Here is a 26,512-nt window from a genome sequence, read left to right on the forward strand (position 1 = left end):
TGTGTGTTAGTTAAAACCATATCTGGGAAGATTTATTAACAGCTGTGTCTATAGGTTTGGAAGTGGGGTGGATTTTACTTTATATACATGCACATATTACTTAAATAATAACAATAGAGATACAGTGATAAATATTTTTAAATATGTCTATGATATACTATAAAATAAAAAATTAAGTTGTAGACCAATATGTTTATAGCACAATCCTATTTTATTGAATAAAAAGTTATAGGTTTTTAACTAGATCTGTATAAGCTTAAGTCAAGAAGGATAAGTACCATATAGTGGATAAGCACCAGACAGTGGTTATCCCTATGAGCTGACAGAACAGAAAAGAGAAGTTAAATTCTTACATTACATAAATTAAAAAAAAACAAGTCAGGGGATTATGGGGGATTTTAATTTTCTTTTAAAAAAATTTTTCAGATAAATAAAAAACCCACAAACAAGATTAAATTGAAACCATAATATTTTAAAAAAGAAACTGATAATAGGTATTTTTAAGTGGAAATCTAAAAGCAAGTTCTTCCTGCCCCCTAAAACAATCTATCAGTCCTGTTCTGTCATTAATATAAACATAAACATTGCTCACAAGTTCCTAGCTAATTCAACAGAGGGGTCTCTCACCAAAGATAGTTCTACTGCCTCTATTGAGAAGATTTAGGCCCCTGCATCCTAGGCCATGGCCTTTTAAACACCTGTGACCTCAGAATCTTATGACATAGATAATTTCATTTCAAAGGGCAGAACTTTAAAAAAGAAGGCATTTCTTTTAAAAGCATAAGGAATTGGTTAGAAACAATGATACTTACATGTAAACATAATTCGCTGGGTATAGAAGTTATCACATTCAGGTCCCTTTTGAACACTGATATGTTAGCAGGCTGATTCACAGCCACATTGGACAGAATCTTTGAGCCTGTCTGTCGAAAATTAGGGGACTGTGCAGGACTATCTTGAATTCCACAGTGACTGGTGCCTATGACTTCTGGCACTGGACATGAGAGTACATCTTCAGCAGAGGAAGAAAATGGAGAGTCTATGCTTTGGGTATCCTTCTGACTCTCAGGGTAGATGCTAGGTATGTTATGCTCCTGATAGAGCAAATTTCTTAATTTTTCATCCAGAGTTTTAATTCGGTTGTCTGCAAATTCCATTTTTGGAGGTTTTTCCCCATCTGATTCCAGGACAGTAGAGGATAGAAGGCTGGTTGGTTCAAGGCCGGGATTCTGAGTGGGAACGGCCATCTTAGGAGAACTCGCTTCCATGTTCACTGCAGTTTCTCCTTCTTGGGAAATAAATTCTGCATCCATAGTTGGCTGCTGCACTAGTAAGGACTGAGGCTTTTGATCAGATATAAATGCTGGGGTTGTAAGACAGTTAGCAGCAATCTGAGTTGACTCGCCAGAAGCTGCCTGATTGGCAGCTTGGTGACCTGGATACACAGGTAGAAATATGCCTGCTTCGCTGGTGAGTCCCTCACATTCAAGTGGAACTGCACGAACTGAAGTAGCAGTATGACTGGCACTACTAGCAACTGGTGCCATTATCTGCCTGTCTTCTTCCACTTGATAAAGTATAGATGGCTGCTTAGTTTCTACACTGGCATATTCAGAAATCTTACCATCAACTACATCCTTATGTTGTGATGTGGAGGTGAAAAGTACACGCTGGCATGGATTACTTTCTAGAGTAAGCAGTGTGTCCTGTGATATTTCCTTATTAATTATGTTTCTTGGACCTGGAATAATAACAAAGAATGGCTAAGCATGTATTGGTAAGTACAAAGCACAGACTAGTCCAAACTCAAAAGGGGCAAGGAGGAACAAGGGGCAAATCAGAACCAATGTGAAACTACTCTTGTAAATAAGAATCAAAATACACAGAATTCAACCTGACAAGGAGAAAAACCTTTTCTTATTTTCATAAATAATAAAATTTAAATGGCTTAAGTTATATTCCAATACTAACATCTTCAAAAATGCTTATGGAAATTCTCATAAGCATAAAATACCCATGTTGTTGTTCAGTTGCTAGTCGTGTCTGACTCTTGGCAACCCTATGGACTGCAGCACGCCAGACTTCCCTGTCCTTCCCTATCTCCCAGAGTTTGCTCAAATTCATGTCCATTGAGTTGGTGATACTATCTAACGATCTCATCCTCTGCTGCCCCCTTCTCCTTATGCCTTCAATCTTTCCCAGCATCAGGGTCTTTTACATGAAAACAACTTAAAGATATGGTATATATTTTGCATCGCCATCTTCCAGGTCTGGATAAAGGTGCAGACAACAAACACTTACTAGAAAGTAGGTTTAACCCAGGAACTGTAGGCATGTACTGCTGAAGAGAAGGAGAAGATTGAGCCTCACGGTTTCTTATTGTCTGATTTATACAAAATCGCCATCGACCAACTGGGGATGACTGAGGAGGAGCAGATTCATCTGTAGAAAGAATTGGCAAAAATTAATATGCTAAGCAATTGTTAATATGTCTAACTTGTTAACTAAGAAAATCAGGTTAAAACAACAAATTGTCTTTTATCTCCATTTCCAACAGCACAAGTTAGCCTAGTAACTTATAAGACCAGACCTCCCAAACCCGACTAACAAATACTCTAAAAAACTAAGCGCAAGATAGCTTTAGAGAAGGATTTTGGATTCTTCAGAAACAAACATTGCATCCGTAGTAATTAAAAGCAGGACACTTCTTTTTGGAAAAAAATGAAAAGCATTATTTCCATTAAAACCTACACCTTTGTTCTGTATCTTGATTATGGTGGTGCTTACACATATCTATTAAGAAGACTAAAATTTACAGAACTCTACACCAAAAGAAAAAAAGCAAATTTTACTTTATAACAACTTAAAAAACAAAGTAATATAAGCCCCTACATCTGTATTCCTACTTTGTTAACTTATTCAAATAAGTAATTCTCTTTTAAACTTTACCCTACTTTGCCAGTTAGAAATCTACTCAAACCCCTACTAACAAGAAAATGAAGACAGAGGAGAAAACCCTGGCATCTTAAAACAATCTAACTTTCAGGATAATGGTATCTGGTTCCATAACCCCCACACCACCTGTTGTTTCTTCATGCTATTATAATTCCTTCAGAGGTCCTCATTTGTCTATGGCTCTTCTCCCCCTCACAGATACTCTAAATATACCTATGATCAGAGCTGAAAAGAATGGAGAAAAAAAGTTGTGAGAAGAGAAAATAGAAGACCTCATTTTTAGTCCATGGACGTTTATCTGGTATCTGATTTACAAAAACTTATTAGTGATCAGAGCAGGTAGAAGCATATCATTTGTGGAATGAAATCAAGAAACGAATGCTACTGATATTAAACATGAGGCAAACTCAGAACACAGTGATTTTAGTTAAGAAAGTCGCTGTCCATCTCATATCAGGAGAAAAATAAAACTTGCCAGTTAAGTTCAAACATTAAAGCTGTTAAACGTCATCAGTACTTTGACTGCTTTTCTGGTAACATACCATGCAACAACTCAGAAATAAATTAATCAGGTAAAGAACCAATACTTAGAGGAAATTTGGAGAAGAGTTTTACTTCTCACTTTTTTTACTTCTCATTTCTGAGCTATAAAGTTCTTTCAAAGTGTGGGGAAACCTATATTAACAATTTATCAAATTCCTTTATTGGCTAATATCCTTCCCAAGGTGTGTAAATTAAAAGTTTCCAAATGTCTTGCTTCAAAAGCCAAATGGTAAATTTTGTTAAATATACTTACTGCTGGTTTGACTGGAGGCAGAATTTATCTGTATTTGTTCAGATGATCCTGTCTGAATTAAAAATAAATAGATAAATAAAGAAGTTCCTGATATATATTCAAGAAGACCTATTTGCTAAGCAACTGCTCTTACTTGGCTACTGCTGGGTTCCACAGTAACAGAGTCAACTCCAACAGCTCTTTCTGTAGCAGAGTGAACATGAAGGATCTCCTGGGCTTGACCTACAATAGCCCTCAATTCTTCCACAAATTTTTCTTTTTCACTTTCCAGGACAAAGTTATCTTCAACCTATCCAAAAGGAAAAGTAAGTCTATTCAAAAGAATGTATTTCGTTTCTTTGAAATTATAATATGGTGACTACCATAAAGAAAAATTAATTGGTATTTAGATTCGATTGCCACAACAGAATTAAGAAAGACTAGCAATAAAATCGGAGGAGGCAATGGCAACCCACTCCAGTACTCTTGCCTGGAAAATCCCATGGATGGAGGAGCCTGGTGGGCTGCAGTCCATGGGGTCGCTAAGAGTCGGACATTACTGAGTGACTTCACTTTCACTTTTCATTTTCACACATTGGAGAAGAAAATGGCAACCCACTCCAGTGTTCTTGCCTGAAGAATCCCAGGGACGGGGGAGCCTGGTGGGCTGCCGTCTATGGGGTCGCACAGAGTCAGACACAACTGAATCGACTTAGCAGCAGCAGCAGCAGCAATAAAATGCCAGACAACACATTAAATTATTCTTTCTACTTGAGATCACCAACATTTGTCAGATTGGCACTACTTACCTACCAGAAGCCAGCATTTTAAAAAAAATTTTGGCATTCTATAAATTAATTGCCATTTGAATAATATAACTGAGGCAATGTTTACATTTAAAACTAGGATGTCCAAACCCAAAAGCTTTTAAATCAAAAATCACAAAATGAAACATCTCTAAAGATGATAAAGTATGGCTCTGAGACAGTTCAGAAAAAAACTAAGTTGAATAAGAGACAGAATTCACAAAATTATTAACATTTTCAAATGTTAAATTCTGCTTGGCCAGGAATATATATCCAAAGAAAACTGGCAGAAATGAAAGTATTATGTACTCTTCCTGCCACCCTAGCCCATTCCCCTAAAAAAAGAGGGGAATACTAACTTAAGCCTAACAATTCAAAGAAAATACAAAAACTAAATGAAATGATGAACATTACTTGAACACCTATATGTAAGATATTATAACTGTATAAACTATTAATGCTTAGGCCTCATCCCCCAAAATTCTAATTTAATTAGGGACCCAGGCAACAGAACTATTTTTGTCTTAGGGTTTTTTTGGCCACACCATGAGGTTTGCAGGATCTTAGTTCCCCAAAGAGGGACTGAACCCGGGAAACTGCAGTGAAAGCTCCAAGTCCTAACCACTGGACCTCTAAGGAATTCCCCAAAGGACTTTTTTTTTTTTTTCATTTATTTTTATTAGTTGGAGGCTAATTACTTTACAATATTGTAGTGGGTTTTGTCTCTTCTGTTGATTTTGACATGCAGCTAGAGTTAAGAACCACTGACCTAGCTCCTGTGTTAATGAAACTCCCTCATATTTTACACATAAATATACTGACAACAGAGGGGGTATAGTGACTTACTTTTGATCATAACCAATTTAGCTCTTTATGAATTTTAAAAAAGTAGCAGTACCCTAAGAAAATATGGCTCTGAGTAATTGAAGGGGGAGAATTAAAGGGGAAAAAGACACATAATGCTGAAGGGAAAATAATTTGTCTTTTCTGTACTTACCATATAGTCTACAATATCCTCTGGTGCATCACCATCAACATCAAACTTGAAGGTGACCATCTTATTATTGTGTGTCTCCAGTTGACACTCCACCATGTTGTCTCCAGAGGTTGAAACCTGGGCACAAACATTTTACTAGGTTAAGAGTCAGTAATTGCCTTCTCTTTGCAAATGGTACAGGAAATATTTCAATGAGCTCACATAAAATATATGAAAAAATGGTCTAAAATATTGAGAATCTAAAAAGATTCTGCTTTTCCCTTGGTGAAATACTGTCTAAATAACTACTGTATGACAAATATAAGGCTCAAATTATTCAGCAAAAAAATCAGGAAAGAAAAGGAACACAACTTTTATAAAAATACAAAAAAAGTTACAATAGTCCCTATAATTATCTGCAATGCAAAGATCTAAATCTGGCTAATCATTTTCAAAATTCTCCTAATCCCACAAATTGACCTTTAAGCAAAGGAAAATTCACTGATAATAGAAATGTAAATTGGACCAACCTTTCTGGACAACAATCTAGAAATATGTATTGAGAAATTTTAAAAATCTTCATACTCTGATCAATAATTCTACTTCCAAGAATATATCATAAGGAAATAATCAGCACAAATACAAAGATTTGTGCTCAAGGGTGTCTGCTGAAGAATTTCATAATACTCTATACTCACTGCCACAGCAACATCGCCCCTCCCTGACTCCCCAGACCTCAACATGCACTCTTAACCAAATCATATTTACACACTGACCTGAAGAACAGTAAGCTGAAATTTAGTTCCCTTCTCTGACCGAGGACAGGAAGCTCTTCTCTGTTTGATCCGATCTTGTTTGCCATTTCCACTTGGGTTATCAGGGGTGTTTGTGTTTTCCTTCACAGGTCCCACATCATGATTCAAACTATTATTTAAAAAAACAAAAACAAAAGCAATTCCAATTCAATTTCTCAGAGAAGACATTATTCTATGATTCTCAAAGTCCAATATTTAACCCAAATCAGATTTATAACATCTGAAATCCCTGTATGGATAGAATCATTCCATTTTGATGGTAAAATTCTAAGAAAAACCCTCGATTGTAAAATAATAAATAATGAGTTTGAATAAAATACATAAGTAGTACAATATCTCTCAAAAAGTTATGATTATAAAACTTTTCAAATATACTAAATGCCATTGAATTGTACACTTTAAATGGATGAAAATTTAATGGTATGTAAATTAAATCTCAATGAAGCTGTTTTTAAAAGTTATGAAACATTGCGATTACTTTGTATGTATTAGGCAAACATCTCACAGTAGTGGGAGTGAAAGAAAAACACTGCTAATGATGGACCTCTGTGGAACCTTTTATCAGTGGATGTTCTTGACCAATTTTATTTTGTTTGTTTAGGGTTTTTTTAATTAATATGTTCAAATAAAATTCTAAAAACCAATTCTAACTCAAAATAATATACCTGTTCATGTAACAAAATCAACAGAGGATAGACAAGATGTGGAAGACAGGAGAGTGCAGGAAACAGAACAAGAAATGAAAATGAGATAAAGAAAAGGAATATTATTCAGCTATAAAAGGAATTCCTAAAAAAAATCTACTCCTGATCACTGACTATACCAAAGCCTTTGACTGTGTGGATCACAACAAACTGTGGAAAATTCTTCAAGACACAGGACTCCCAGACCACATTACCTACCTCCTGAGAAACCTGTATGTAGGTCAAGAAGCAACACTTAGAACCGGACATAGAACAACAGACTGGTTCCAAATGGAAAGGAGTACAACAAAGCTGTATATTGTCATCCTGCTTATTTAACTTATATGCAGAGTACATCATGCAAAATGAAGTACAAGCTGGAATCAAGACTGCCGGGAGAAATATCAACAACCTCAGATATGCAGATGATACCACCCTAATGGCAGAAAGTAAAGAGGAACTAAAGAGCCTCTTGATGAAGTTGAAAGAGCAGAGTGGAAAAAGCTGGCTTAATACTCAACATTCAAAAAACAAGGATCATGGCATCTGGTCCCATCACTTCATGGCAAATAGATGGGGAAACAATGGAAACAGTGACAAACTTTACCTTTTGGGGCTCCAAAAATCACTGCAGATGGTGACTGCAGCCATGAAATTAGAAGATGCTTGCTCCTTGGAAGAAAAGCTATGACAAACCTAGACAGTGTATTAAAAAGCAGAGACATTCATTTGCCAACAAAGGTCCATATAGTCAAAGCTATGGTTTTTCCAGTAGTCGTGTATGGATATGAGAGTTGGACCATAAAGAAGGCTGAGTGCCAAAGAATTGATGCTTTTGAATAGTGGTGCTGGAGAAGACACTTGAGAGTCCCTTGGACAGCAAGGAAATCAAACCAGTCAATCTTAAGGGAAATCAGTCCTGAATATTCCTTGGAAGGATTGATATTGAAGCTGAAGCTCCAATACTTTGGCCACTTGATGTGAAGAGCCGACGCACTGGAAAAGACCCTGATGCTAGGAAAGATAGAGAGCAGGAGAAGGGGGTAACAGGATGAGATGGTTGGATGGCATCACCGAGTCAATGGACATGAGTTTGAGCAAACTCTGGGAGATAGTGAAGGACAGGGAAGCCTGGCATGCTGCAGTCCATGGGGTTGCAGAGTCAGATATGACTTAGTAACTGAACAACAACAAAAAGAATGAAATCTTGCCATTTGTAACAACATACATAGAAGTTGAGGGCATTATGCTAAGTGAAATAAGTCAGAAAGAGAAATACAAATATGATATGATCGTTTTGTGTAATCTAAAAATAGAAAAAAACAACCAAGCAAAAAATTCCCCAGGCTCAAAGATACAGAGGATAGACTGCTGGGTGCCAGAGGGAGTGGGGGGAAGGTAGAGAGTGGGTGAAATGGGTGAAGGGAGTCAAAATGTACAAACTATTAATACCAGTTATAAAATAATTAAATCATGGGGATATAATGTACATCATGGCGATGATAGTTAATAATACTGTACTGCATATTTCAAAGTTTCTTAGAGCAGATTTTTAAAGTTCTCATCATAAGAAAAAAATTATTATTACCTATATATGATGATGAATGTTTAAACTAGACTTATTGTGATCATTTCACAATATATAAAAATAGTAAATCATTATATTGTACATCTGAAACTAACATAAGGGTGTACGTCAGGTTTACCTCAATAGAAAGAAAGAAACAAAGGAGGAGGGAGGGAGTGAGGGAGAAGGGAGGAAGAAAAAATACACCACAATTTTGGTTAAAAAAACTGAATGAATAATGTGAAAATGATTCAACATGATTAATTCTAACTAGCTATATTTTGCAGGTTCAAGTCAATATGATTATGACAGGGTAGACTTTCAGTTGATCTGTATCAAAGGTATTTTTCAGCTTTTTCCTTAATAAATTTGAATATATTTCAATAAATACATTTGAAACTTAAATGAGGTCTGTAAGCACCAGATATTTTTTAAATTGATTTTTAGGTTAAGTCCTTTCTCCTAAAGAACTACTCATGAAGTATCTGTATAAAGATATACAAGAAAAGATAAAAATAACCCCTAATATTTTTTTCTATGTCCCTGTGAAAAAGAATTTTCATAACTACAAGTGGAGAAGGAAGATTCAACAATACTACTCTTAGTTCTTTAATAGACAAAGAAATAGCAGTAACATAACATCTTAAGAGGATAAAAGGGATATAATTTTAGTCAATGCAGCTGTATCATTCACTTTACAAAGTTATCTTAAAACACTAGTTTAGGGTTTGGAAAAGATGGCAGAAATTATACCCCTAAGTATAACTATAAAATCTAGAAATAATACAGTAGAGTATCACAGGAGGGCACTGAAGAGTGAAAAGATGAAGGCAGACTGGCTAGGGACTCCCAAGACTTGAAGAAAAATAAGCATTTCCTGGTTATCCACTCAGTGACAGAAAGCAGTCCAGGTTCAGCGTCTCTTGACTCTTGGCCAAAAGGCAAAGGTAGCTGAAGCACAGTGGTCTCCTGAGCCCCAACTAGCAACAGAAGGTAGTTAAAGTGAGCCCTTTCCTCTCTTGGTGACGCTGGTGGGAACTCTACGAGTACCATGTGGTCTGGAGAGATAGCCTAGGGCAGTGGGCCTAGGGCACTGCTCTCCAACCCCTTGGTCCAGCAGTGGACCCCAGTGATATAAGATGAACCAAAGCAGACCAGAATAGTACTACAGGGACTCTGAAAACTAAATTGGCATTAGAACCATAGTCCACAAAAGTATCGATACATGAGTACCTTGGCATCTAAACACAGTGACTGCCTGCTAAAATAGAAGATTTAAACAGGATCCAGAATATCCTAACATAATGTCCAAAATGTCCAGGATACAAATGAAAATTCTTTGTCATGCCCCAAGCCAGAAAAATCACAACTTGAATGTGAAAAGTCAATCAAGAGATGCCAAGACCAGGATGAATCAGGATGAATCAGAACTACGTGACAAGGATTTTAAAGCAGCCATTATCAAATTGTTTCAAATATCAATTACAAATACTCCTGAAACAAATGAAAAGTCAGAAAATCTCATAACAGAATGTATTAAGGAAGAAACAAATGGAAATTATAAAAGGAATATAATCATAGAAATAAACGATTCATTTTGCACAATAGCAGAATGAATACGACAAAGGAAAGAATCAATATCAGTGAATTTGAACACAGAACAAATGAATTAAGCCAATATGAACAAGATAGGGGCTTCCCAGGTAGCTCAGCTGGTAAACAATCTGCCTGCAATGTAGGAGACCCCAGTTTGATTCCTGGGTCAGAAAGTTATTACCAAATCAAAATACAATTATATATATACAATACATAAAATTATCTGGTTTTTATAATAATATAATTATATTATTATATCTGGTTGTAAATTATTTATTTAGATTAGCTGGAACTGTAAATTACATTATTTCCTTTTTTAAATTCTTACAATCTTTTCTTAAGAACAGAATATGAAGAGAATTCCCTGGTGGTCCAGCGGTTCGGACTCTGCACTCTCGCCACCAAGGGCCTAGATTCGAACCCTGGTCAGGGAACAAAGATCCCGCATGCCAAAAAAAAAAAAAAAACCCAGACTATTATAATAATGTGAACCAGAAAATGGTCAATAATATCACAATCCATATGATGCTTAATAACATAAAAAAGTAAGAATATCTACTATTTTTACTGAACATACACACAAATACTAGAACACAGAAGCTTCTGTAGTCAAGAGACTAAGCACCTAAAGAAGGCAAATACTTCAACATGCCCTCATTGCTTTCATGGTATTAATTTGAAGATACTCACCTTCGAACTAAATCTGGTTTTAGAAGAGCTGCTTGTTGTTCATCTCCAACTGCTTGGGATACAGGCTGTAAATAGCACAGAAATAAAACTTATTATAACAGCAAACTTCAAGTTGAAGGTACAATTTGCTATTATTGCAGAACACATGTCTGTTACATTTCATATTTTGGTTACCACACAAACCAGGTAGAATGTCTACATTACTGAATGTCTATATCAATCCTACTATTGATGTTACTACCAGATAAAGAAAAACAAAATGCAGCAGTATTGATATTCACCAAGACTTTTTCATAAAAAACAGCATTGTTTCATATACTTTTGTTTGTTATCTTTCAATGGCTTCCAGTCTTAATTGTAAAACTACTAATGAGTTGCTATCACTCCAGAAACAGATAAATCAGTGATTCAATGGTTAACATGTTATATGGTCTCTCTCTCTCTCTCTTGTTTTCTCTTCACTAAACTACTGCCAACAATCCCTTTGAGGTGTTAGTATCCAACAGCTGCAATACTGGCTTCTAGGAAAAAGTTTAAGCCCTTTACAAATGCAAGTTTCAACTCTGCTGGAAAATAATTTTAAACATTTATCTAATCCATCCAATGTATTGCCACTGGCGACAACAGAGTGACTCTAAAATGCAAATCAATCAAAATCAATCACTTACCTACCTAGTTCAAATTCTCTAATGATGGCACCTCATCTTCTATAAGGTTAAGTCCCTTTGGATGACAAATAAAGTCCTTAATGAACTGGTCCCTGCCTCATTCTCTAGTTCTTCTCCCCTTGAAGAGACACCAAACTCTAGCTCCTGTGAATGAGTCGAGCTTTTCCATATCTGGTGACTCTACTTATATTCCTTCATCTCCCTGGATTATTTATAACAAATATTATAATCATTACCATGTTAAGAAAATAGCATTCTTTGGTGATTTTTCCCATTTTATTGCTTTTATGTTACTACTTACATTGTATAATTAAAAACTTTCAAAGGATAGCAAATACTAAGTATACAGAAAAATAGGCATTTTCATAAACCACTGGGATTTATGGGATTGTAAACTGGTCAGATCTTTCTGAAGGGTAATTCAACAATTAAATTATCCAAGTTTTTAAAATGTCTAGCAATTTCATTTCTAGAAATTTAACGCAAGGAAATAATCAAAACTGTATGTGAGTCACTCAGTTGTGTCTGACTCTTTGCAACCCCAAGGACGACAGCTGGCCAGGCTCCTCTGTCCATGGAATTCTCTATGCAAGAATACTGGAGTGAGTAGCCATTTCCTTCTTCAGGGGATCTTCCTGACTCAGGGATTGAACCTGAGTCTCCTGTATTGCAGGCAGATTATTTACAATGTGAGCCACCAGGGAAACCCTATTGATAAATACTCTTCCTATAAAAGGACCAAACTTAAAGAAATGCCACAACTGAATATAAGCACACGAGAATATCAAATGTGCTGACTGGAAAAAAATGTATTCCATCTTGTTAATTCTTCTACTGATTTTAAGATGTGTTCTGTAAACCAAGATATGAAATCAAATTAACAAAGTTCAAGTTTCTTCTTTCACTTTCATCTGACAACAAAGAATTATATCACAATGGAAAAGTAGAACTGCTTCAAATGCACAAAAGTTAGCTACTACTCAAAGAAACACTGATTTTAACCCAATATTATACAATATTTTATTTTTTAACAAAAATATTTAGGTGAGGCTTATAGCAATATATTGTCATGTAGGTACTCACTGAGAAGGCTGAATCCGATAAACTGTAAATTTGACAATATTATAGAATACATCCTTTTAATCTGAATAATTTGGGGGAAAAAAGAAGATATAAAAGCATCCCATTTTATATAATTCCATATTTTTCCACAGAGTTTATAGAAACACAGAAGCAAAACAGTTGTAAATAATTCTAATTCTAGTCTTAACATTAGAATATGCAACATGTAAAAATTTTGGTCATATATTGCTAGGCACTGCCAAATGATAATCAAATGTTTGTCATACAGTGGTTTTAAGCTTGTAAGATATTCAAAAGTTTTATACTACCCTGGTCTTTTTGTCTGAGTAAATTATAGTAAAACCAGGAAATAATCAAGAGTTCATACAAAGATTTAGCTATAAGGATGTTCTTCACAACATGGAATATAATTACAAATAGCAAAAAAGAAAAAAGAGAAAAAAAATAGACATATGTTTATTTTACCTGCTCCATTAAATAAATAATGGATGATAGATAAATCAGGATAACCACAGTGGTGTGATCACTCACCTAGAACCAGACATCCTGGAGTGTGAAGTCAAGTGGGCCTTAGGAAGCATCACTGTCAACAAAGATAGTGGCGGTAATGGAATTCTAGCTGAGCTATTTCAAATCCTAAAAGACGATGCTGTAAAAGTGTTGCACTCAATATGCCAGAAAATTTGGAAAACTCAGCAGTGGCCACAGGACTGAAAAAGGTCCGCTTTCATTCCAATACCAAAGAAAGGCAATGCCAAAGAATGTTCACACTACCACACAATTACACTCATTTCACATGCTAGCAAGATTATGCTCAAAATCCTGCAAGCTAGGCATCAGTAGTACATGAGCTGAGAACTTCCAGATGTACAAGCTGGATTTAGAAAAGGCAGAGGAACCAGAGATCAAATTGCCAACATCTGTTGGATCATAGAAAAACTAAGAGAATTCCAAAAAAACATCTACATCTGCTTCACTGACTATGCTAAAGCCTTCGACTGTGTGGATCACAAGAAACTGGAAAATTCTACAAGATATAGGAATACCAGACCACCTTACCTGCATCCTGAGAAACCTGTATGCAGATCAAGAAGCAACAGTTAGAACTGGACATGGAACAATGGACTGGTTCAAAATTGAGAAAGGAATATATCAAGGCTGTATATTGTCACCCCGCTATTTTACTTATATGCAGAGTACATCATGCAAAACGCCAGGCTGGATGAAGCACAAGCTGGAATCAAGATTGCCAAGAGAAATATCAATAACCTCAGATGATGATACCACCCTTACGGAAGAAAGCAAAGAGGAACTAAAGAGCCTCTTGATGAAGGTAAAAAGAGGAGAGTGGAAAAAGCTGACTTAAAACTCAATATTCAGAAAACTAAGATCATGGCATCCAGCATGGCAAATAGATAGGGAAACAATGGAAACAGTGACAGACTTTAATTTCTTGGGCTCCAAAATCACTGCAGATGGTGACTACAGCCATGAAAGTAAAAGATGCTTGTTCCTTGGAAGAAAAGCTACAACAATCCTAGATAGTGTATTAAAAAGCAGAGACATTACTTGCCAACAAAAGTCCATATAGTTAAAGTTACAGTTTTACCAGTAGTTGTGTATGGATGTGAGAGTTGGAGCACAAAGAAGGCTGAGTGCCAAAGAATTGATGCTTTTGAACTGCAGTGTTAGAGAAGACTCTTGAGAGTCCCTTGGATAGCAAGGAGATCAATCCAGTCAATCCTAAAGGAAATCAACCCTGAATACTCATTGGAAGGACTGATGCTGAAGTTGAGTCTCCAATACCTTGGCCACCTGATGCGAAGAGTTGATTCAATGGAAAAATCGCTGATGCTGGTAAAGACATGAGGAGAAGAGGGTGACAGAGGACGAGATGGTTGGATGGCATCACCACCTCAATGGATATGAGTTTGAGCAAGCTCAGGGAGATGACAAAGGACAGGGAAGCTTCGTGTACTGCAATCCATGGTGTCACAAAGAGTTGGACATGAATGAACAACTGAACAACAACGTGAGTCCATACTGACATAAACAAATGACTGAATGAATGAGTTAGTGAATAAAGGAGGTAGAAAGGCCAACTAATTAATATAAGGAGGAATGACGAACTTAGAATATCATGAACAGATACTAAAACTAATGGGTGAAAGTTTTGATGAGGAAAGGCATTTACATGGCCTCAAAATATCTCCTTACAAATTCCTCATAAGTTATAAAGGAAAAAAATGCAACTTTATGGTGGAAAAATCTAGCAGGCCTTAATAAAGTAATAAATTAATAAAATAATAAAGTAATAAAAGTTAATGTCATCAATATTGGCATTACCAGTATGCCTCCTAATAAGGTGGCCTGAGTAGAATACAACGCCATGTAAATGGCATTCCTGTCAAAGATGCATGTTTTGACTCTAATCATGAGGAAACATTAATCAAACCCAAATTGACGGGCATTCTATAAAAACCTAGCCTCTGCTTTCAATACTATCAAGAAAAGCAAAGCCTGAAGAACTGGTTGAGATTAAAGCAGACTAAAGAAAATGACAAACAATTTTTTAAAAAATGACTTGATGAGGCACACTTCACAAAAGAAGATATCTGAATATCTAATAATTACATGAAAAGATGCTCAATATCATTACTTATCAGGGAAATGCAAGGTAAACCATGATATATACCACATCACATCCACCAGAACAGCTAAAATGTTAAGGACAAGCAATACTTTCGATACAGATGTGGAATAACTGGAACTTTAAACACTGCTGCTGAAAATGAACTTTGGACAACTATTAATACTATGGAAAACTGTCTGGCATTATTTAGTATAGCTACATATACCTTTATCTTGTGACCCAGCAATCCTACTCCTAGGTACATACACAAGAGAAATGAGTGTGTGTGTCTATCGAAAATACATAGAGGAGCATTCACAGGACCTTTATTTTATAAGAGCAAAAAAACTAGAACCAATCTTAATGTATTTCAACAGAATGAATAACTGAATTGTGGGTATATTCTACAATTGAACAATTCATACCAAAAAAGAAAAAAATGAAACAAACTACTGATACATGCAATAATGTGGATGAATGTCAGTGAATCTTCTAGGGAGCTGGAAGTGCTCTATACATATGCAAAAACACATCAAGCTGCACATTTAAGATTAGGATACTTCAATGTATATATGCCTTGAAAGTGTTAGTCACTCAGTTTTGTCCAACTCTGTGACCCCACGGACTGTAGCCCACCAGGCTCCTCTGTCCATGGAATTCTCCAGGCAAGAATACTGGAGTGGGTTGCCACTTCCTTCTCCAAATATATGCCTTATATACTTCAATTTAAAAGAGAAATCTTTTTAAAAGCTACTATGATCCAATTCTGATCAAATAAATACTAAAAAATGTGTTTGTGTATGTATATGCACAAAAAATGTGCAGAACTTCAAAGGTTTTAATTTCCCAGAGGTGGGATTACAGACAATTTTCCTTTATATTTTTTCTGTATTTTTAAGAGTATAAGAATAAAAGTTATTTTTAAAAAGTTATTTTCATATGAGGATTTAAAATATCCATACTAAAGACATATAAAAGACACACACCAAATGCCACCTATAAGCACTAAGGAGGAAAAAGGAAGTGAAAATTTGACTAACTTTAGGCTTCTCTTGTGCAGCATTAACTAGAAGCCAACAGAAAAAAATATCTTGTAGATATAAAGAAAAGCTGTTAACTCAATTTTTTTTATTCAGCCAAGTAATATTTCATGTGTTATATTTCATGGGTTAGTTTCAGAGAGCCAAAGAATTAAAAACTATATCCAAGTAACTTTGAAAAATTACACAAAGCCATTCTTCAAACTTAGCGAAGTTAAGAATCAAGAATAGGGAACTTGTGGTGTAAGTACTGGAAGTTTTATACTAAAATTCAATATACTAAAATGAATAATATTAAGTTCAAATTGTTAAAACTGTATTTTAAAACTGGTTGAACACATAAAAACTGAAAACATAACAAACATAGTATGATAAACTTTCTAAGTGCATTTCCTACTGGCTCAGATGGTCAAGAATCAGCCTGCAAAGCAGGAGACATGGGTTCAATCCCTGGGTCAGGAAGATCCCCTGGAGAAGAGAATGGCAACCGATTTCAGTATTCATGCCTGGAAAATTCCATGGACGGAGGAGCCTGGTAGGCTACAGTGCATGGGGTCTCAAAAGAGCCTGACATGATTGAGCGACTAACACTTTCACTTCTTTCATCCCCCCAAAACAACAGCTGACCTTTTCCTTAAATACCTTATAAAACAGTAATCTACAGATAACTAGCCTCTCAGCTCTTTTCATCAACCTCCAAAATCAAAGACGTCAGTGGTGCTCCTATTTTGTAGGATGGATCCCTCCTGGAGAATGGGATCAAGCTGAAAGATTCCCATCCCTTCAAAGTTCTCTATTTCCAACTAACTTACATTACAAAAGGGCAAAGGCTAAATAATGTGGCTGTAAATCAATCCAAATGACTAATGTCCTTAAATTTATCAGTTTCAACATTATGAAGGTACACTAAGCAATATGTGCCTTTTGGGAACTTTCTTTTTACAATGTTCAGCAAAAATACGCACTGTTTAGACCAATTTCCCTTCAATTAGAGCAAAGTAATTTCACATGAATACAATTATTGTTCTAAGTAGAATTTTTATATAAATGGTCTAATAACCAGGAAGCCACAATCTCTCTCCAGGGAAAGACATAACTTTAATGATCAATTTTTACTCAAACATTTTATTTAATGGAATTAACATCTTTATAGATGAAGTTACAATGAAGATTAAATGAAACGACACTGCTTGATACATAGCAGGTCGTTAATGTCAGCTCTCTAACTGTAAGATTTATTCTTTAGAATGCCTTAGAAACTGATTACAAAACATATTAAATAACAAGGGATAAAGTAAACATCTGAAAGGCACTGATATCTTCAGTAACTATCTTTATGGGTCTTAAACATGCTATGGCTAGAATTAAAATCACCTGATTGAAGACTGAAACATGCATTATTTCACTGATTAAGAAAGTGGAGCTGAAAATTATAACGATTTCATAGAGATCAGCTACAAAACAGATAAAACAGTAGTAAAGTAGGAAATGCTAATAAGAAACACAATTTCCAGAATAATTTTACAAATATACAGCTCAGATATGCTACCATGGGGGGGTATAGCTTAGTGGTAGAGCATTCGACTACAGATATGCTAACAGGGCTGCACAGCACTGGAGCGGTGACTGCGTGGTCCTGCAGTGGCTGTGAGGAGATATCCCATGTCCAAGGGCAGAAAAGCCTGAGCAAAAAGGTAGGAGGGGCAAAATCCTGTTTAGAAGCAAACCCCATACCCACCAGAGACCCTCAGAGTGCTCAAACATACCTTGTGCACACCGAGACCCAGAGACCCTGCAGAGACTGAGACAGAACTGTGTTTGAGTGTCTCCTGAGGAGGTATGGGTCAGCAGTGGACTTCTACAGGGGCAGAGGAGCTCTGGGTGCAATAGACCTGGGTATTGCATAAGCCCTCTTGGAGGAGGTCACCATTAACTGCATCATAGAGCCATCAGAACTTACACAGGACTGGGGAAACAGACTCTTGGAGGGCACAAAGAAAACCTTGTGCACACCAGGACCCAAGAGAAAGGAGCAGTGACCCCAAAAGAGTCTGACCCAGACTTGCCTGTGAGTGTCCAGGAGTCTCCGGCAGGAGCGTGGGTCAGCAGTGACCTGCTGCAGGATTGGGGGCACTGAGTGTAGCAGTGCATGCATGGGACCTTTTGAAGGAAGTCACCATTATCTTCATTACCTCCATCATAGTTTGGCCTCAGGTCAATTAACAGGGAGGGAACACAGCCCCCCCATCAACAGAAAATTGGATTAAATATTTACTGAGCATGACCCCGCCCCATCAGAACAAGATCCAGTTTTCCCCTCAGTCAGTCTCTCTGATCAGGAAGATTCCATAAGCCTCTTATCCTTCTCCATCAGAGGGCAGACAGACTGAAAACCACAATTACAGAAAACTAACCAATCTGATCACACGGCTCACAGCCTTGTCTAACTCAATAAAACTATTAGCCATGTTGTGTACAGCCACCCAAGACAGACGGGTCATGGTGGAGAGTTCTGACAAAACGTGCTCCACTGGAGAAGAGAATGGCAAACCACTTCAGTATTCTCACCTTGAGAACCCCATGAACAGTATGAAAAGGCACAAAGATAGGATACTGAAAGACGAACTTTCCAGGTCAGTAGGTGCCCAATACGCTACTGGAGATCAGTGGAGAAATGACTCCAGAAAGAATGAAGAGACGGAGCTAAAGCAAAAACAACACCCAGTTGTGGATGTGACTGGGCATGGAAGTAAAGTCCAATATTCTAAAGAGCAATATTGCATTGGAACCTGGAATTTTAGGTCCATGAATCAAGGCATATTGGAAGTGGTCAAACAGGAAATGCCAAGGGTGAACATCGACATTTTAGGGATCAGCAAACTACAATGGACTGGAATGGGTGAATTTAACTCAGATGACCATTATATACTACTGTGGGCAAGAATCCCTTAGGAGAAATGAAGTAGCCATCATAGTCAACAAAAGAGTCTGAAATGCAGTACTTGGATGCAATCTCAAAAACAAGAGAATGATCTCTGTTCATTTCCAAGGGAAGCCATTCAATATTACAGTAATTCAAGTCTATAACCCAACTAGGAATACTGAAGAAGCTGAACGGTTCTGTGAAGACCTATAAGACCTTCTAGAACTAAAACCCAAAAAAGATGTCCTTTTCATTACAGGGGACTGGAATGCAAAAGTAGGAAGTCAAGAAATACCTGGAGTAACAGGCAAATCTAGTACAGAATGAAGCAGGACAAAGGATAATAGAGTTTTGCTAAGAGAACGCACTGGTCATAGCAAACACCCACTTCCAAAAAAACAAGAGAGGCTCTACACATGGACATCACCAGATGGTCAATACCAAAATCAGATTGATTATATTCTTTGCAGCCAAAGGTGGAGAAGCTCCACACAGTCAGCAAAAAGACCGGTAACTGACCATGGCTCACATCATGAACTGCTTATTGCCAACTTCAGACTTAAATTGAAGAAAGTAGAGAAAACCACTAGGCCATTCATATATGACCTAAATCAAATACATTATGATTATACAGTGGAAGTGACACATAGATGAAAGAGATTAGATCTGATACACAGAGTGCCTGAAGAACTATGGATGGAAGTTTGTAACATTGTACAGGAGGCAGGGATCAAGACCATCTCTAAGAAAAAGAAATGCAAAAAGGCAAAATGGTTATCTGAGGAGGCCTTACAAATAGCTGGGTAAAGAAGAGAAATGAAAGGCAAAGGAGATAAGGAAAGATATACCCATCTGAATGCAGAGTTCCAAAGAATAGCAAGGAGAGATAAGAAAGCCTTCCTCAGGAAGCAATGCAAAGAAATAGAGGAAAACAATAGAATGGGAAAGACTAGAGATCTCGTCAAGAAAATCAGACATACCAAGGGAACTTCTCATGCAAAGACGGGCACAATAAAGGACACAAATGGTATGGACTTAACAGAAGCAGAAGATATTAAGAAGAGGTGACAAGAATACACAGAAGAACTATACAAAAAAGATCTTCATGACCCAGATAATCACGATGGTGTGATCACTCACTTACAGCCAGACATCCTGGAATGCAAAGTCAAGTGGGCCTTAGGAAGCATCACTATGAACAAAGCTAGTGTAGGTGATGGAATTCCAGCTGAGCTATTTCAAATCCTAAAAGATGATGCTGTAAAGTGCTGCATTCAATATGCCAGCAAATTTGGAAAACTCAGCAGTGGCCACAGGACTGGAAAAGGTCAGTTTTCATTCCAATCCCAAAGAAAGGCAATGCCAAAGAATGCACAAACTACTGCACAATTGCCCTCATCTCACATGCTAGTAAAGTAATGCTCAAAATGCTCCAAGCCAGGCTTCAACAGGACATGAACTGTGAACTTCCAGATGTTCAAGCTGGTTTTAGAAAGGTAGAGGAACCAGAGATCAAATTGCCATCATCCATTGGATCATCGAAAAAGCAAGAGGGTTCTTGAGAGTCCCTTGGACAGCAAGGAGATCCAACCAGTCCACCTTAAGGGAAATCAGTCCTGAACATTCATTGGAAGGACTGATGGTGAAGCTGAAACTCCAATACCTTGGCCCCCTGATGCGAAGAACTGACTCACTGGAAAAGACCCTGATACTGGGGAATATTGAAGGCAGGAGCAGAAGGGGATGACAGAGGATGAGATGGTTGAATGGCATCACCAACTCAATGGACATGAGTTTGAGTAAACTCCAGGAGTTCGAGATGGACAGAGAGGCCTGGCGTGCTGCAGTCCATGGGGTCGCAAAGAGTCGGACATGACTGAGCAACTGAACTGAACAGAACTGATGCTAACATGGAGATTTATCTGTGAAAACAATTAACACATGCTGCCATTTCAACGACTCCTGATGCATTCAAAGAATGAAATCTGGCCAATCTTGTCACTGTTTTTTAAAAAAATATCAACAAAAATCTGAAGGAAACCCCTGCTCCTGGTTATCATTGCTAACTGTTCACAACAACAACAGTCACAAAGTGACTTTTCCCTTAAAATGTTAACGCATATTATTCATGCAGATAAAATAATTCCAAGAGACTGATTCAATATGGTAACAATGAACACATATTAACACTCTAATACTCTAGAAAGTGACAGTAATTACATTTTTAAGAAACTAGAATGAAGCCATAACATCTAAAAAATCTAAATGAGTGCCATCCACAAATCATAAATGATGGAGAATCTCCAAAGGAATAGAAACTAGTAGATCACATCCACATGGAAACAAAATCTACAGAAACCAAAGCTTCAAACACATATATACAGGAGAAAATGAATTCAAAGTTAGGAGTGATCTGGGAAGCACCAAACCTACTCAACAGATACCAGAAGCATGAGGTGGCCTTGAGGAATCCACTTCATTAAATGCCAAGGTAAATTAAGAGCAACTAGGCAGTCCTATCCACCCCCAAACCCCTGTTGTGCTAAGTGCTGAGCAGCAATAAAATCTGCCCCCAAACTCAAGCTGTAGCCTGAGTGGAAGGACAGATCCACAGGTGACTACTGAAGAAAATATGCTCCCTCTATAACTTACTCCTCCTCTGCTGAGACTAGAGGGAGGTAGACTACTGTTTTCAAATCAGGCAGGTGAGCAGGATCCTTAAATACAAAGGACAGAAAATCAAGAATCACCAAACCCCTGAGAAACACCAAGGCTTAGAAGAAGAGAAGCACCAAACTCAACAAAGAAATTAAGTCTTTAGAACAATTAACTTCAAGTAGGTACTTGATCCTGTCTGGCAATCTTACTACCTTTCATTCTACCATTCTCCTAGAAAATGACTTTATACTTTCTCCTCTATTCTCAAACTTTTAATACACATTCCCTCCCCAAAGTCATGCCCAGATGACCTTGCTTCTACGTAACTGAGAAAATAAAACAGCAACAAGTAGAGAATTTCCATAAGCTCTCATTACCACATCTACTCACCCAATAGCATTTGTGGCCATATCCTCTGCCTTTGCCCATATTATCAGTATTATGGACAACCTGTCTGGACTTGTATGCTAAGACTAGCTCCTTTATTTAGAAACTAAACTTTATCCCCTTGCGTCTGCTCAAGGATATCAATCCATTAATTCTCCTTTCTATCTCACCTATTTTTCCCTCACTCATAAATCATTCCTCCTATAAATATGAGATTATATCTCCAATAAAACAAACTCTATCAGCCAGAGCTCACTGAAATACAATCAATTATGAAGTTGGGGCAGAGAATAATAGAAAAAGCATGGAAAACTTTGTTGTATAAAGATAAGTTCAAAGAATGATGAAGACTTATCAAAAGGATAAAGGAACCAGCCTGAAGAGGATCACTAGCCGAAACTGAGATAGGTCATTCATCAAAGTAAATAATGATACTACTAGATTATAGTTCATAGAATAAAATTAAAATCCACAGTTACATTTAAATAAATGAATTAATAAATAAATAGGGAAGAATGGAAAGTTCTAATCCAAATAATAAATGTTGTTCAGTCACTCAGTGGTGTCCGACTCGTTGCGACCCCATGGACTCCAGTAGGCCAGGCTTCCCTGTCCTTTACTATCTCCCGGAGCTTGCTCAAACTCATGTCCATTGAGTCAGTGATGCCATCCAACCATCTCATCCTCTGTTGCCCCCTTCTCCTCCTGCCTTCAATCTTTCCCAGCATCAGGGTCTTTCCCAGTGAGTCAGCTCTTTGCATTAGGTGGCCAAAGTATTGGAGCTTCAGCTTCAGCATCAGTCCTTCTGATTAATATTCAGGGTTGATTTCCTTTAGGATTGACTGGTTTGATCTCCTTGCAGTCCAAGGGACACTCAAGAGTCTTTGTAAAGTAATTGGCCTCCAACTAATAAAAATAAAGGAAAAAAAAAGAAAACTAAGAGTCTTCTCCAGCACTACACTTAGAAAGCATCCATTCTTCAGTGCTCAGCATTCTTTATGGTCCAACTCTTAGATCTATACATGACCACTGGAAAAACCATAGCTTTGACTATATGGACCTTTGTCAGCAAAGTGATGCCCCTGCTTTTATTTAAATAATAAATACAAATACCAAAATCAACATTTGGCAATCACCATAGTGATTGCCACAGGTAAGAAATCTTCAATGGCTGCCAAAACTGAGTAAAGTTTTACAACAGAGTCTTAAAGTAACTTCCCACAAATTACCTAATTATAAAGCATCTGTGTGTGCTCAGCTGTGTCTGACTCTTTGCAATTGCATGGACTGTAGCCTGCCAGGCTCCTCTGTCTATGGAATTTTCCAGGCAAGAATACCGCAGTGGGTTGCCATTTCCTTCTCCAGGGGAGCTTCCTGACCCAGGGATCAAACCCGTGTCTCCTGCACTGGCAGGCGGATTCTCTACCACTGAGTCACCAGGGAAGCCCAGTTATAAAGTAATAAATGATAACATTTCAGTGTAAAAACCTGATAGATACTGCCTTAGCCCAGTGATTAACATCATCAATAATAAAACAAGGGACATCATGTGCCTCCTGATATGATACAATGAAAAGGACCCAACATCACTGTTACAGTATTCCTGCCACAATGCATTAACTTGAATCTAATCACACAGAAACATCAGACCAACCCTAAAAATGGGTTGAAATTCTACACACACACACAAAAAACTGACCTATACTCATCGAAAATGTCAAGGTCATGAGAGACAAAGAAAGACTAAAAAAACTGTTCCAAATTAGAAGAAACTATTAAAGAACCATAACAATAAAATGCAACCAGTTACCCTGGATTAGATCCTGAACTGATTTCTTTTTCTTTTGCTCTTGTGGAGAAGATTCATATAGTTAGAAGAAATTTTCTTTGGAGAGTAGTTAAAAATGAAGAACCAGACAGGCTTCAGAAACAGCCTTTAACCATCACACATAGCACAGCTAACTACAAAAGATTTTTTGCTACTGCAGGCATTCTTCAGATATGAGGCAAAGCATTAATAAACTAAAACCAACAAAGTTAACATACTATAATTAAGGAAAGGAAGCTGAAATCAGTTTCTAATGCTGATCAATCAGATCTTCACTTTTAAATATAAGGTTCAGTTCAGTTCAGTCCAGTCGCTCAGTTGTGTTCGACTCTTTGCGACCCCATGAATCGCAGCACGCCAGGCCTCCCTGTCCATCACCAACTCCCGGAGTTTACGCAAACTCATGTCCATTGAGTCGGTGATGCCATCCAGCCATCTCATCCTCTGTCGTCCCTTTCTCCTCCTGCCCACAATCCCTCCAAGCATCAGGGTCTTTTCCAATGAGTCAACACTTCGCATGAGGTGGCCAAAGTACTGGAGTTTCAGCTTCAGCATCAGTCCTTCCAGTGAACACCCAGGACTGATCTCCTTCAGGATGGACTGGTTGGATCTCCTTGCAGTCCAAGGGACTCTCAAGAGTCTTCTCCAACAACACAGTTCAAAAGCATCAATTTTTCGGCGCTCAGCTTTCTTCACAGCCGAACTCTCACATCCACACATGACCACTGGAAAAACCATAGCCTTGACCAGACGGACCTTTCTGGGCAAAGTAATGTCTCTGCTCTTTAATATGCTATCTAGGTTGGTCAAAACTTTCCTTCCAAAGAGTAAGCATCTTTTAATTTCATGGCTGCAGTCACCATCTGCAGTGATTTTGGAGCCCAAAAAAATAAAGTCTGACACTGTTTCCACTGTTTCCCCATCTATTTGCCATGAAGTGGTGGGACCAGATGCCATCATCTTAGTTTTCTGAATGTTGAGCTTTAAGCCAACTTTTTCACTCTCCTCTTTCACTTGCATCAAGAGGCTTTTTAGTTCCTGTTCACTTTCTGCCATAAGGGTGGTGTCATCTGCATATCTGAGGTGATTGATATTTCTCCCAGCACTCTTGATTCCAGCTTGTGCTTCTTCCAGCCCAGCCTTTCTCATGATGTACTCTGCATATAAGTTAAATAAGCAGGGTGACAATATACAGCCTTGATGTACTCCTTTTCCTATTTGGAACCAGTCTGTTGTTCCATGTCCAGTTGTAACTGTTGCTTCCTGACCTGCATACAGGTTTCTCAAGAGGGAGGTCAGGTGGTCTATATAAGGTAATAAACCAAGAAAAAGGCAAAACATGGGAGGAGGCTTAGCAACCATTACAATTAATAATACATACTCTATCCCAAAGTAATAGTCCAGAAAGAAATGGAGGAATAAGCAAATTAATGGAAAGAATTCAATTGTACATCAATGGGAGACAGGGAAAATGAATGAACTAGACCTATATATATCAACATGTAGCTTAATTAATCTCACAATGTTACTTTTTTTTCAAAACTGCAGAAGAATATAAATGCTAAGATACCATTTCCATGAATTTTTAAGTCTTATAGAAAAATAGAAGTCTCCAGGAGACTGCAAATGCACTGATAATTTTTTATTTATTAAGCTGGGTGATGGGTATATGGTTGTTCCTTGTTCCTTAGAAATATTTTTGCATTACAAATATTTTAAATTTTTTCCAATATAAATATTGTTACATTATATTTTAAGTCAAGAATACAGGTTAACTATTGAAATATTTTAAGAATATTCAATTCTGTTCGATAGGGCTTACACATACCAATTATGTAATCCTCAATGTAAAAGAATGAACCTGCTTTAAAAAGAAATGTCAGGTATGCCATTAAATTAAGTTTGGCAACAAACAGAACAAAGTCCTTTCAGTATATAGAAACTTACAATTAAGGCATTAAGGATCTACAGTAAGAAGAAATGCAGAAAATTCCAGCCATAGTAGGAAATTTCAACACATTTTTCTCAAAATGTGAAAGAAAAACTGGACCAAAAAATTAAGGATATATTGAATTTGAATATTATAATTAGGAAGCATGACATAGCAAACATATAAAGAGCTTGGAATGCTCCTCCCAGAACAGAAAATATAAATCCTCAGCAAATAAAGCACAAAAATGCCATATTCCAAAAATAGCCATAGTCTGATTATGATACCATATATACAGAAATTAACAATGAAAATCTATCCAATTCAAAATTAATAATCACTTTAAATAAATTTTAAAAGAGAAAAATTAATGTTAACAATTTTAAACTTCTTATAAAAAAATAAATTGATCAAAACACTTATGTATTGCATAAGAATAGATACAGGTCAAAGGAAGAAAGAGTTGAGAAATGATTCAAGTCTGCATACTAACTTCAGAT

The 26,512-nt window shown here is 37.1% G+C and overlaps 1 protein-coding gene across 1 annotated transcript in view; it reads right to left on the reverse strand.

Annotated features, from left to right (window-relative positions):
- The window catches only part of WNK3 (WNK lysine deficient protein kinase 3), a 164,950-nt gene that overhangs the window by 41,074 nt on the left and 97,364 nt on the right, over positions 1–26,512 (reverse strand). The window contains exons 11-17 of the mRNA XM_061136920.1: positions 10,864–10,928; positions 6,289–6,436; positions 5,534–5,650; positions 3,885–4,040; positions 3,752–3,803; positions 2,302–2,442; positions 813–1,741 (exon numbers count right to left, since the gene is read on the reverse strand). Coding sequence (XP_060992903.1) covers positions 813–1,741; positions 2,302–2,442; positions 3,752–3,803; positions 3,885–4,040; positions 5,534–5,650; positions 6,289–6,436; positions 10,864–10,928 — 1,608 coding nt within the window. The remainder of the gene's footprint in view (positions 1–812; positions 1,742–2,301; positions 2,443–3,751; positions 3,804–3,884; positions 4,041–5,533; positions 5,651–6,288; positions 6,437–10,863; positions 10,929–26,512) is intronic.

Source organism: Dama dama, chromosome X (assembly GCF_033118175.1).
Source record: "Dama dama isolate Ldn47 chromosome X, ASM3311817v1, whole genome shotgun sequence".
In the NCBI taxonomy this organism is placed as follows: Eukaryota; Metazoa; Chordata; class Mammalia; order Artiodactyla; family Cervidae; genus Dama; species Dama dama.